The sequence below is a fragment of the Neomonachus schauinslandi genome, chromosome 1 (genome assembly GCF_002201575.2).
Source record: "Neomonachus schauinslandi chromosome 1, ASM220157v2, whole genome shotgun sequence".
Taxonomy (NCBI): Eukaryota; Metazoa; Chordata; class Mammalia; order Carnivora; family Phocidae; genus Neomonachus; species Neomonachus schauinslandi.
Genome location: NC_058403.1, coordinates 76,930,407 through 76,942,881, shown reverse-complemented (window position 1 = coordinate 76,942,881; position 12,475 = coordinate 76,930,407). Strand labels below are relative to the sequence as shown.

The 12,475-nt window shown below is 40.6% G+C and overlaps 1 protein-coding gene across 2 annotated transcripts in view; it reads left to right on the top strand.

Moving 5' to 3' along the window:
* LOC110582716 (LIM domain containing preferred translocation partner in lipoma) overlaps nt 1-12,475 on the top strand; it is a 424,119-nt gene that overhangs the window by 174,789 nt on the left and 236,855 nt on the right. Inside the window, exon 4 of one of the 2 annotated variants that reach the window (XM_044919939.1) lies at nt 7,910-8,152. In XM_044919939.1, coding sequence (XP_044775874.1) covers nt 7,910-8,152 — 243 coding nt within the window. Of the gene's footprint in view, nt 1-7,909; nt 8,600-12,475 lie in introns of both variants that reach the window. The other variant, XM_021692728.2, reaches the window with a different exon arrangement.

Below are 12,475 nucleotides of genomic sequence, written 5' to 3'. Positions count from 1 at the left end.
ATCAATCAGTGAATCCTGAATTTTGGAAGATAATTAGTAAGGGGACTCAAGAAATCAAAATTAAGTTAGTTCTCAGTTAAGGGCTTAAAGAAAACAAGGAAGTGATTTTTTATTGAGCCAAAAACAAGTAACAAATATGAGGAATGCATGTAGTATAACTTACTTAGGTAAATTGTGTTTGCATTTTTTCTAAATGTACAGACTCAGAAACCAAGTCTAGCTATTTCTTTATCCAGCCATTATTTATTAAGTACCTACCTGGTGTGGATCTTTAGTGATGAGATTAGGCTTTTATTGGCCATTAAAACTCATCGTTAAATATTCAGAATTTATTCTTAGAATCACTGGATTGTTCACATATCTGGAAATAAGTGTCATGAAAATAAAACCGAAGTTGAAATTCCCAGAATCCGTTCCAACAAACCAACCATCCCCCTTTCCAGAGTTTTATCTGTTCCTTGTCCGTATGGAAATAACATTTCATGTAGCTTCAACTGTATTGCACATTTGATTGGTTTCACATTCTGTGTTTGTCATTTAGCATTTACATTTTCATTGACTGTCTTAGGCATTTTTCCACCTCACTGTAATAGCTGGAATCAAAATATCTGAATGGGGTCTGAGTTTTTTATAGTTGCTTTCATGTAGGACTTTAGCTTTCATATACATTCACCTTCTGTTACCTTATAAAGTTTTCTTTCTTAGTAGAAACGCTTTTATTTATCACACCACGTTTCGTCCAAAAAATGTAATTAAGAATTCACTGAGTGCAGTGACTCTGCCTTTGTCTTTTTTGTGGCTTTAGCAGCTAAGCTCAGTGACTAACACATAGCAGAATTTCAGTTTTTTTAATTGAATAAATAACTTTGATTAATTAAATTTCTAGAGATCGGGGTATTGTGATTCCTTGGTAGTTCAAATGCATTTTGTCGCAGTGCATGTTGTTAACGATTATTTTAAAATGCATTAGTCTCCTTTCTTTCATGATAAGTTTATTTAAAATTTGGCCCCTGACTATTTCTGTAAGAGATTTGAGCCAGGATCAAGTAGAATTTGCATACACAATATAACCATCAAGATGAAAATAAGCATCCGCAATGCATCTTTGAAAGATAGTAGTAGTAATAAATTAAAAAAGTAAAGTCATTGAACTATTTAGAGGAAGAGAGAGACTAATGAGATTACTGTAATTAAGCATGCATTAAATGCATGCCAGAGTTTCTTGATTGTCAAGTAATAAGAGAAATGAGCTAGGTCATATTTTGCATGTTTGTTTATAATCTGACAAGAGAAATGAATTTTTTTGGAGTCTTTTAGTCATTCATTTATTCAAATTCATGTATTCAAATATTTGTCAAATGCCTACTAGTGGCTATGATGTGAAAAAGCCACTGGGGAAGCAGCAGTGAATGAGAGGGACGGTCTCTAAGCCCCCGAAAACAGACAGGTACAAGTGTGACCTGTGTAGAAGGAAAGGGGTCAGCAGTTCTCACTCTGCGGGAGGACTCAGCAAAGGTCACTGAGCAGCCAGACACCAGGTTGGGACTTAAGGGGTTCTTAGGGATTCGCTCATTAGAATTCAGAGAAAGGTGGGGAACCAAATGGGTATAATCCCTGAGATGGGAGAGAGCCTGGCACATTGGCTATGAAAGAAGGTCTGTGTCAGAGAGTGATTGATACGATGTGTAGCTCTCAAGGAGAGGGAGAAGAGCGAGAGTCCAAACCATACCCCTAAGCCATTGAAAACTCTTAAGCAGGAAAATAGTGTGATTAAATCTGCGTTTGAGAGAACACACTGTCTACAGAATGAAGGATTCATTGAAGGGGGAGCAAGAGTACACTCTGGGAGACCGGTTTGGATGCCGTTGGAGAATTCCCGGTGACGGTGGTGGTATCTTGGAAGAGAGTCACAGCAGAGGAAATGAGGAAATGTGGAAATATTTGAGAGTTACGGAACTCCCTATTTAGGAAATAGAATCCACAGGATTTAGTACTTGAATGGGATTTGAGGGAGAGGCTCAAGAATGACTCCTAGTGTTCTCATTTGAACAACACCTGTGTGGATGAGAAAACCAGACGGAAAGCATGAAGGGCAGATTCAAGGAAGATGATGAAACAGTTTTTAACGCATTGAGCCTGAAGAGCATATGAGACATTCAGACAGACCCATGAAACAAACAGCTGAATATCTGGGTCTGGTATTCAGAGTACTCTAAATTCTGGAGACAAGAACTCAGGAGAATCTTCATAACATAGAAGGTATTTTAAATTGTGTATATGGTCCTGGAAAGAGTTAATAGAAGACAGGAGGTCCTGTGTCAGATAAAGATGATCATGATTCTGGGGCCATTGGACAATATGTTGACTACTATCATTGGTAGCAATTTTAAAGCAAGATTAGTAAAGTACTTCTAGCAGAAACCTAGAAAGAGCCTGAATCCCTGCTGTCACTGTTGAGCAGACATATTAGTTCTTGGCTGCCTATTCCTGGATTATCTATTATAAAAGACAAGTCTCTGTCTGAGATCATGATAATTTGACTTTTGAGAGCTTACAGCTTGACTTCTTTCCAGTTGGTAAAACATGCAGGTCAATTATTAAAACACCATAAGGTAACCGTTTTAATGAGGATATGTACCAAGTTCATGTGGAAAATAACTGAAGGACCATAGAAAAAAACCTCAAAATCCTTACAGTGGAGTCCAAAATGACATTACAGAAGACGCACCATTTGATCTGAGACTTGCAGAATAAGTAAGCAACTGCCCAGATGGCTGTGTTTGAGCAGCAGGGGAGCAACGTGGTAGAGAGTTGGATGGAACAGATCAGAGACTGTAGAAGGAGGTCCTGGCTGACAGATATGAGTACAGACATAACTGTGATCTATTCCAGTCTCTGCATACGCCTAAAATTGCTGGAGTGTGTGATGTGAGTGATTTTGGAAAAAAGGAGGTGGCTGGACAGGGAGGCAGGGGCTAGACTGGAAAGTCTTTGTAAAGTATATTTAAAAAAAAAAAAAACCAGAGTGCAATGTCATAAAAAGAGTTCAACACAAGGCAGAGACATTTGCAAATTGGGATCGGGCTCAGATGGTCACGTTAGGTGACTGTGGTGTTATTGGAAAAGGGAAATGAGAAAGAAATGGAGTTAACTGATGGCAATAAATAGCTCAGAGAAGTGGGGATGAGGATGAATAGTAGTGGGAAGAAACGAGACTGGAGTCAAGTGCAGAGTTGTAAGAAATACGCAGGGCTTCCATAGAAGACATAGTAGTAGAGTAGGGTAGGGGAGTGTGTGTGTGTGTGTGTGTGTGTGTGTGTGTGTGTGTGTACAGGTATGTCCAGGGAGTGGATAGGCAGGGGCAAGAGAGAGACTGAGGAACTGTAAGATGTTATCCTGATTTGGCCATAAAGGAAGCCAAGGACCTGGCCCGTGGGGTGAGCAGGAGGGATGCTCTTAGCGACCCCTTATTTGTTGTTGTCTTATGGCCAAGGCAATTCTTCCTGGCAATGGGAACATCCATTCAACAGCTTCTGTTACGTATTAGCCCCTCCACCCGACTAGAAACTCCCCAGGGACAGGGAGACATGTACTGCTCATCCGAGGATATTGCCCTTCTCCCATCAACCTCACAGAGCTTTACATGTCCAAGATCCTTAGAGAATAATTAATGGGAAAATAACCACATAAAAAGACTGTTACAGAAATTCAAGTCTCAGGGGAGATATATATATATATATATATATATATATATATATATATATATATATATTCATAATTTTAAAATGTGCTTGACTTTCAAAATAAAAATGTTAAATCATGATAAAACTTTAAGAATTTCTGCAAAAACAAAAAAGAAATGATATGCCAAAAATAAATACTCGGAAGTGCCAACTAATTCAGTGAGTAGAAAAGATTCACTATGTATTTAATTGAATATGTGGGCCAGGAAAATGTTGCCATAGCTTTCTTTAACTATGAAGAACATAAATAAATATGCTTTAAAATGATTCCTGTTCTTTACCCCTTCCACCTCCAATGAGGTAAAGAATGTAAAATCACAAGGGGAAAAAATATAGCTAAATGTGCTATTTTCACTAACATAGTTATGATATAGGAAATACTCAGAAACATGCCGGCACATACACAGCAGAATTTATAATAAAGTTGTGAGAAACCTTCTCCTCCCCCAAAGAGAGCTCTACTGGAGAGATATTTCCTAGAAGAAAGCAATGGCTGTTGAATTTGTGCCCTGATGCCTTCCTTCAAAGACTTTAGGGATGTTTAAATTGTGTGTGGGGGGGGGTGGTGGTGGGATCTGTGTCTGTATTCACCAAGAAAGAAAAAGAGAAAGAGTTGTGTTGGAAAAAGTTGCTTCTGAGGAGTTAGGTTGACATTAGGTGTTTTTTGCTGTACTTTATCAATGTAATTGGCTTTCATTTTCAAATCCGTGGCTTTTGAAGGATCTGCTCTGGGGGCAGACTTCGTTACAGCTGCAGCCGAGAGTATGCCCGTCATTAGCCCAGTTGCTCAGTCACTGTCTCCATTTATAGTTGGGTTTGTAAAGTGTTCAAAATAGGAACTCTGGGTTTCTGCTGATCTTGAGTCATCAAAGAAAAGAAAAGCTTTATTTCTTCTTATATTCATTTCCATCTATGCTGACATTTTTTAAGACTGACATGGTTGACTAGGAAAAAAAAAACTGACCTTTTTTTTAGGTTCAAACTGACTCTACCGTGCTTCTACTACAGAATGTCAGGATCTTAACTGCTTATTTATTTAGGAATTTCTTCAGGATATATATTTTAATACATTGCTTAAAAGAAACTGAATCTCTTTCCTTTGGGCACTATTGGAGCCATCTTCATGCAGAAGGGAAAAGCTACTCTGCCAAGACAATATTACTCAGGTTGCTTAAATTATAAAAGTAAATGGCAAGTTTGTTCCCTGAAAGGCTAGTATCAAAAGAGGGGGGGAAATAAAAGATAACTGTATTCAACAGCCTCCTGTAACTTAGAGAACTACATCTAGAATTACAAATTCCCCGGGAAAGCAGACAAGTAGAATTTGAGACAAATAAAATGTGGAAAAAAGAGCTCTAACAGTCAGGATCTCAACACAAATGGTAGCACGCTGATTTATAAATGCAGGGTGTACACAGGCCCATTTGGGTAGAGAGAAGCCTGAAGGGACAGAGCGATAATCTGGAGCTAGCCAAGTCAGAGCTGTCATGTCCTCTAGGCTCAAGGGGACAAAGGGGGAGAGCAGTCATTTCAATGAAGAGGTGGCGAGTGGTATAGCGGAGAGATGCTAGAGAGGACTGGTGACCTCCTTGGCTCACATCTGGACACTTCCCTGGTAGGTTGACAGAAGAAATGTGCCCCAAGAATCGATCAATGTTTTTCCTCAGGAGCACTGTTGCCATCTTGGGTTTGACAATGATGTTTTGCTGCCTACCCATGCAATGATAATAGCAGCCCCTAGTCACCATGACAATCAAGTTATCCCCACTCATTCCCAAACTTCCCTGGTCAGTAGGTGATTTCTTCTCCAGTTGAGAATCACTATATGTTAACCAAATACCCCTGGGAATGTTTTCATCTTTATCGCTAGATCAACGTAGATGACCAGAAAGCTATCTTCAGAAAGCTATATGTCTGAGTCGATAGACTTGTATATTATGGAGGGGGCAAGATAGCTGCCCTGTCTATGACCCCATATCCGCATATCAGGCAGGAAAGAGGAATGGGCAAAGTAGGTAGGGATGATGCTTAATCAGGAGAGTGTTAGTTTTCCCAGAAATGCTTAGCATATATCTCATTGGTCAGAACTGTGTCCCAAGGCAACTCCTATCCTCCAGCATAGTCAAGGCAAGTATTTTAAGTTGGGCACATTGTTACCTTGAATAGAATTGCAATTCTTTGAGTAATGAAGAAGGGGAGTGGGCATGAAGAAGCAGTTTAGCAGCATCTTTCCAGCAAGCTACATATCTGTAGTGTCTTGGTGTGGATGAATGACACTAGAGTAATAGAAGACCTTGCATTCTCTCTTTCTCTGCATACGTTAATTTGCTTGGAAATTAATAAACAACAAAATCAGGGTGTGCTCATTCATTTGTTATAGCAACAAATCTAATCACAGTAACTCAAAGTAAATTGAAAACATTCTGTCATTGGCACATTTTCGGATCCCTAATAGACTAATGCCTGAGGACGGAAGTTTAAATCTCCAAGCCTTCCCTGAGCCTTTCTTTATCCCCAGCCTAACCAAGACCTCTCATAGTTTGGCAGTGAGATCTTTTCATCCCTGTGTCCTTAAACATTCTTAGGATATTCAGTAAGTGTCTCTGAATTGAATGAACGAATGCAATAGAAATTGGGCAGATAGAAAAGGAGGAGGAGTCTGCATTTGAGTTCTCTTTGGTAAATCACTCTTTGACAGGAATTTTTGGTCTAAAATTTAGCATCTTTTTGATTGTGCTGAGGGTGTTTGTTTCTCTCAACACCCCTCTTTGCTTTTACTTTTTTCTGTTCCCTTGGCCCTCTGTTCTCTTTCTCTGGTACCTCCTTTTATCCTGAATGGTGACTAAGTCTTTGGGTAATTTGATTGAGATCGCATTGTTCTGTTTATTTTTGTTCTTATTGCTAGTGCTTTCAGTGTTAAATTTAAAAAAAAAAATGCCAAAGCCAGTGTCATGAAGTTTTGTTTTTTTTGCCCCGTGTTTATATATATATAAACATATATATATATATATATTTTTGTGTTAGTTTGTGACTTCTCAGAAGTTTTAGCTTATATATATGTGTGTGTGTGTGTATATATATATATATAGTTTTAGCTTTTACATTTAGAGCTAAAAATTTGGGTTACTTTTTGTATATAGTGTAAAGTAAGGGTCCAACTTCCTTCTTTTCCATGTACATCTCCAGTTTTCCAAACTACTTGTTGAAAAGATTATCCTTTCCCAAACAAATGACGTTGGCATCCTCATCAGAAATTAATTGTGCATGCAAGAGTTTATTTCTGGACTCTCTGTCCTATTCTGTTGGTCTGTGTGTCTATCTTGATGCCACTATCATACTGTTTGGATTATGGTGGCTTTGTAATAAGTTTTGAAATTAGACAGTGAGAGATCTACATTTTGTTCTTCCTTTTTGAGAATGTTTTAGCTATTTGGAGTCTCTTGAGATTCCATGAATTTTAAACTGATTTTTTTCTATTTTTATAAAATTTCCATTGGAACTTTGATAGGGATGGCATTAAATCTGTAGAATACTTGGGGCGCCTGGGTGGCTCAGTCGGTTAAGCGGCTGCCTTCGGCTCGGGTCATGATCCCAGGGTCCTGGGATCCAGCCCCGCATCGGGCTCCCTGCTCAGCGGGGAGCCTGCTTCTCCCTCTCCCACTCTCCCTGCTTGTGTTCCCTCTCTCGCTGTGTCTCTCTCTGTCAAATAAATAAATAAAATCTTAAAAAAAAAAATCTGTAGAATACTCTGGGTAATATTAACATCTCTAGGATATTAAGTCTTCCAATCCATGAACACAGGATGTCTTTATATTTCTTTATGTCTTCAATTTATTTCTGCAGCATTTTTACTTTTTGGTGTAAGTCTTTTGCCCGTTTTGATTAGCTTTATTCTAAAGTATTTTTTTTTTTCATTTTGATGTAATTGTAAACAGAATCATTTCTTTTAATTTTTTTTTTCAGATTGTTCATTGCTGGTACTCAAAAATGCACATGATTTTTGTGTTCGTCTGTGAATTCTCAGAAGGCAGGAACCATGCCTTATTTGTATTTTACAGAGTTAATATGAGATAATAATAGTGCCTACTATGTGTTCATTTCTGTGTTATTATTTTTCATTGATGGTAATCTTTGCCCTTTTTATTTTTTTCTCTTTCCCGCTTCAGGGGTCTGCTAGTTCGACAGCCTCTCCTCCAGTCTCCACCCCTGTCACAGGACACAAAAGAATGGTTATACCAAACCAACCCCCTCTAACAGCAACCAAAAAGTCTACACTGAAACCACAGCCTGCACCCCAGGCTGGACCCATCCCCGTGGCGCCAATCGGAACACTAAAACCCCAGCCTCCACCGGTCCCTGCCTCCTATACGACAGCGTCCACGCCTTCCAGGCCTACCTTCAATGTGCAAGTCAAGTCAGCCCAGCCCAGCTCTCTTTACATGGCTTCTCCTTCATCGGGACAATTTTATGGCCCGGGCCCGGGACCCCAGGGCTATAACGCTCCACCAGTTTCTATCTCTGGGCAGTGCCCACCTCCTTCAACACGGGGGGGCATGGATTATGCATATATTCCACCGCCAGGACTTCAGCCTGAGTCTGGGTATGGGTACACCCCCAACCAAGGACGTTACTATGAACCCTATTGCCCCACGGGGCCTGGCTATGGGGGCAAAAATGACTCTGATCCGGCTTATGGTCAACAAGGTCACCCAAATGCCTGGAAGCGGGAACAAGGGTATACTCCTTCTGGAACAGGAAACCAGAACCCGGCTGGGATGTATCCAGTTGCTGGTCCCAAGAAGACCTATATCACAGATCCTGTTTCAGCACCGTGCGCACCACCACTGCAACAGAAGGTAGGGAGCTCACTCACATAGTGATGGCACTGAAGGAGATTGTATCTTGGCCTGCTTTCCCCAGAAAGCAGAGCCTAAGGCAAAAGTGCATGTGCTCCTTTGATGTCATTAGGAAATAGAGTGTCAGGGAAGTATGAGTGAAGCAGGAAAGGGGGAAGATCCTATGCCGGGTCTGTTATCAGTATGGCTACCATTTAGCATCAAGTACAACCAGTTGGTTCAATCTTGAGGATCATGTTCCAAAAGACTCTATATGAATACATCAGGACAGTCTGTTCAGGGAGAGGAAGGGAAAATAGTTTATCTTCCAGCTCTTGTCTCCTGTTTATCAAAGCTTCCCTCTGTGGTTCAAAAACGTCCTCCCACTTAGACGTTACATTTACCTGGGCTCTGAATAGAGCTGCAGTATCTCCTACGTTAGTGGGGACAGGATGTTCCCAGGATTGTAGGGAAGAGGTGTTTAGGGCACAGGAGATGCAGTGCTGTCAAGTTGGTCTCATGTAAAGTCAGTCGGAACCCAAGCCAAGGTGGTGCTTTGGGTTCTGCCTTGGGCAGAGTGAGCTAGGACTGCTGGGACAGAACAAGTGGCCCAGGGCCTAGGAGGTGGGTGAGGTCAAGGGGATTCAAGATAATGCAGACACCTCATCTAGTTTCCTTTGGGAAGGGGCTGAAGTATAATGGCACTCGTTTATTACCTCTTGTTTATTCCCATCACTGATCCTCCAGGATGAATCTTCCTCTCCAGGCTTTAACTATGTTAGGAAATCTTTAAAAGTTCTTTATGACAGTGGTTTGATTTAATTGCAAGTATGCATGTCTTTTAAGTCAACGCGTTCAGTTACTTCCTGTGAATAGTTAAGATATAATACTACACATACCTACTCACCTACAACTTGGATTTTCCATAAGTACTAGAACCAACATGATGATGTTTCCTCCCACCCTGACAAGAGGAACCAAGGAGAATTACTTGGAAGGGATGTGAAGGAGAAACAAAGCTAGTTTCCAGTTAATGGGTTGGAACTGAGCCCTCCCTTTTAGTTAGAGCTGTGAGAAATCAGAAACTGGAGAGCCCTTCATTAGCTGAAAGTTAAATGGTAATTGTTGAGATGGATTATGGAAGAGTGTGTGTGTGTGTGTGTGTGTGTGTGTAATCCTTTACTCATTTAAGATTGTCAATTTCCAGATATAGCTATTCACATTTTCAACATTATAACAAAAATTTGTCAGGTCTTTGCTCTCCAGGTAAGGTGTTTACTAAATCACGATTCTCACGTGGAAGCATCTGCTCTATTAATTGTGTTCCAAAAGAAGTTTAGGTTCTTTAGAGGAAAAGAACCCTTCCCAGTGGGGCCTGTGAGTAGCTGAAGGCACCTGTTAACCTTATGAATGCTCATTACATGAAAGTGGACCAGCCATGGTCATTCTCCAACATAAAGATTCCCAGTTAAAATGTTATGTGTTTTTGAAACATTACTCTTGGAAGGCCTTTCTTTTCAAAATCTCTCCATGCAAAGAAAATTTTTAAGGGTTTTTTTGTTTTGTTTTGTTTTTAAATGAAGTTTATCCAGAATAGCCAAGCTGGATAGGCTTGCCCTTCATTAACATTACAGTTTTCAAGGAAGAGTTTTTCTAGGAGGACCCGAAAACAACCAGGTCAGGAAAAAAGGGGGTTATTCAACTTTACATCACTTTGGCATAACTGAAACAAATTCTCCTATGGAAGATTAAAAGTTTAGGTTGGGAAAATTGCCATCCGCATTTAAGCTCATATAGGCATGCAGTTTTGCCCTGTCTAGAGCAGCTTGACTGATGTTCCTGCGGGAAAGAGATGGGCCCTGAGTTATGTTTAAGGATGCCAACACCCCACCTAGAGAAACAGACAAGCCAGAGCAAAAGTATGTCTAGGTGGAGGGAATCATCTGGTGAGAAGGACTGAGCCAGTCTTCGAGTTTCCTGTTTACCCATCACGTCATGGACCACCACAGATAGTCCCTCTTCAACATTTTGAACCAACCCAGTATTGTAGGGGGAAAAAATCAGCACCCATTGCAAGAGCTGTCAGGTCCAGCCACATGACTAACATTTGATCTGCCCTCAGCCATCCAATCAGGGTGCTGGAATCAACTTTGACTAACCCCTCACCAGAAAGCACAAAACTTCATTTTCCTTCTTAGAGGCATAAGGTGATGTTTCAGGATGATTTACTACATTATTACAGATTCTGGGTATCAGTGGATTTCATGTCATTTAAAAATTTTTTTGAAATACTTATTTATAACCATGTCATGCATTTTAACATCATATTGTGCCTTTTAAACATGAAAATTAAACCGTGTATTTTTGCTGCCATTATAAAGGAGAGCGGTTAGAGGTTGATATTTAGCCATCTGTCTGTGTTTGGGGAAAGGGGAAAGAGGCCGATGAAGCTACAGATATTTCCTGTGTGTGTTGTGGGGGCACTGGTAGCTGAAGGGGTGGGCTTTCCACAGTTGGTCTTTGAGCAGAACCCTGCTGTATTCAACTGCACCTGGGCACAGAGGCCCTGAGTGTCCCAATATTGACTCTGCTTGGCCTAGTGATGTGACTGCTGGCTTGAGAAAGGAGCTCCTAATTCTAATCCCAGTTCCTCCCTTGACATTCCTCTTTCAGCTTGGGGAAGGGCCTCTAGACCCCTTTATGTCATGCTTCCAGCCTCAGTAAAGCGGAACATCATCTTCACTCATTAATTAATGATTGCAGAGGGCTTGGAAATTTCCAAGGGCTGAATAATTGCCAAGTGAGGACTATTCGGGTTTTTCACTGGCTTTCATTTATTTCCAGTTGTTTTAGCCACTGGTGGAAGACGTACCTTCATACCTTAAAACAATTATCTTTTGTTACAATTGAGAAGTTCAGAGGAATATGACGTTGGACCCATTAAAGAAAAAGTGGTGGTGGTTGTTTTTAAGTGAAAGAAAGAAATATCTCCTATATTTGAGATGAGCTGCTTTAATTTCTCTACAATATAAAAGAAGCGGGGAAAGAATAGAAGGGGAAAGAAAAGGAGAGGAAAGACAAGGAAGAAAAGAATGAAGAAGGGAGGGAGGCAGCGTGAGAACCTGCAAAGTGCGGGGGATCATGATTATATTTATGTTCCCATAATGTGCTGAGCAGTGAATTTGCATGCTACAGTAGACCATAATGTGTTTCCTGGACCATCTGAGCTGAGTTACTTGAAAAATATTGTTATAAGCAAGTCTTTATAAGAGAGAAATATTTCTTTCCCACTGGAAATCCTCTTAAAGACGCAGTGGAATCTTTTCTTTAGGCTCTTTTCTAGAAGCCCCTATCTGCTAGCTGCTGTACAGTTCACACAACTCTTGTCCTGTGCACGCCCGTGAGGCAGGATGTGCCTTTCCTCTAATGTTCAGATAAGGTGAGTCCGTCTGAAAGTGCCAGAGCCAGGACCTGGAGGCCAGTCATCGCTCTTGGGTGCACAGTGACCCAAGGGCAGGTCAGCTTTAATACCCACTTCCTTGTCATAAACCTAATCTCTGTCAGCCTCCGCTTTACTGAAGACAAATGGCGTTTGTCCCACAGTGTGTGAAAGGCACAGGGGCTATGCATCCCAGGGAAACTGGGGGGGGGGGGGCACCTAGTGTGGGGGTGTTTGGTTAAATTCTAAAATCATCTACTGTTAACATCTTCTTGAAAACCCCCTCATGATGGTGAGAGTGTGGAGATCAGCAAACTACTTTTCAATAAATCCAACACAAAGTTGTTTTTTTGTTTTTTTTAAATCCAGAGTTAGAACAAATCACTGCTCTTCATTTAGCTTTTGAATCTGGGGAATACTTAATGGTATAGAGAAGAGAGTGAAGGCAGTGGACTTTT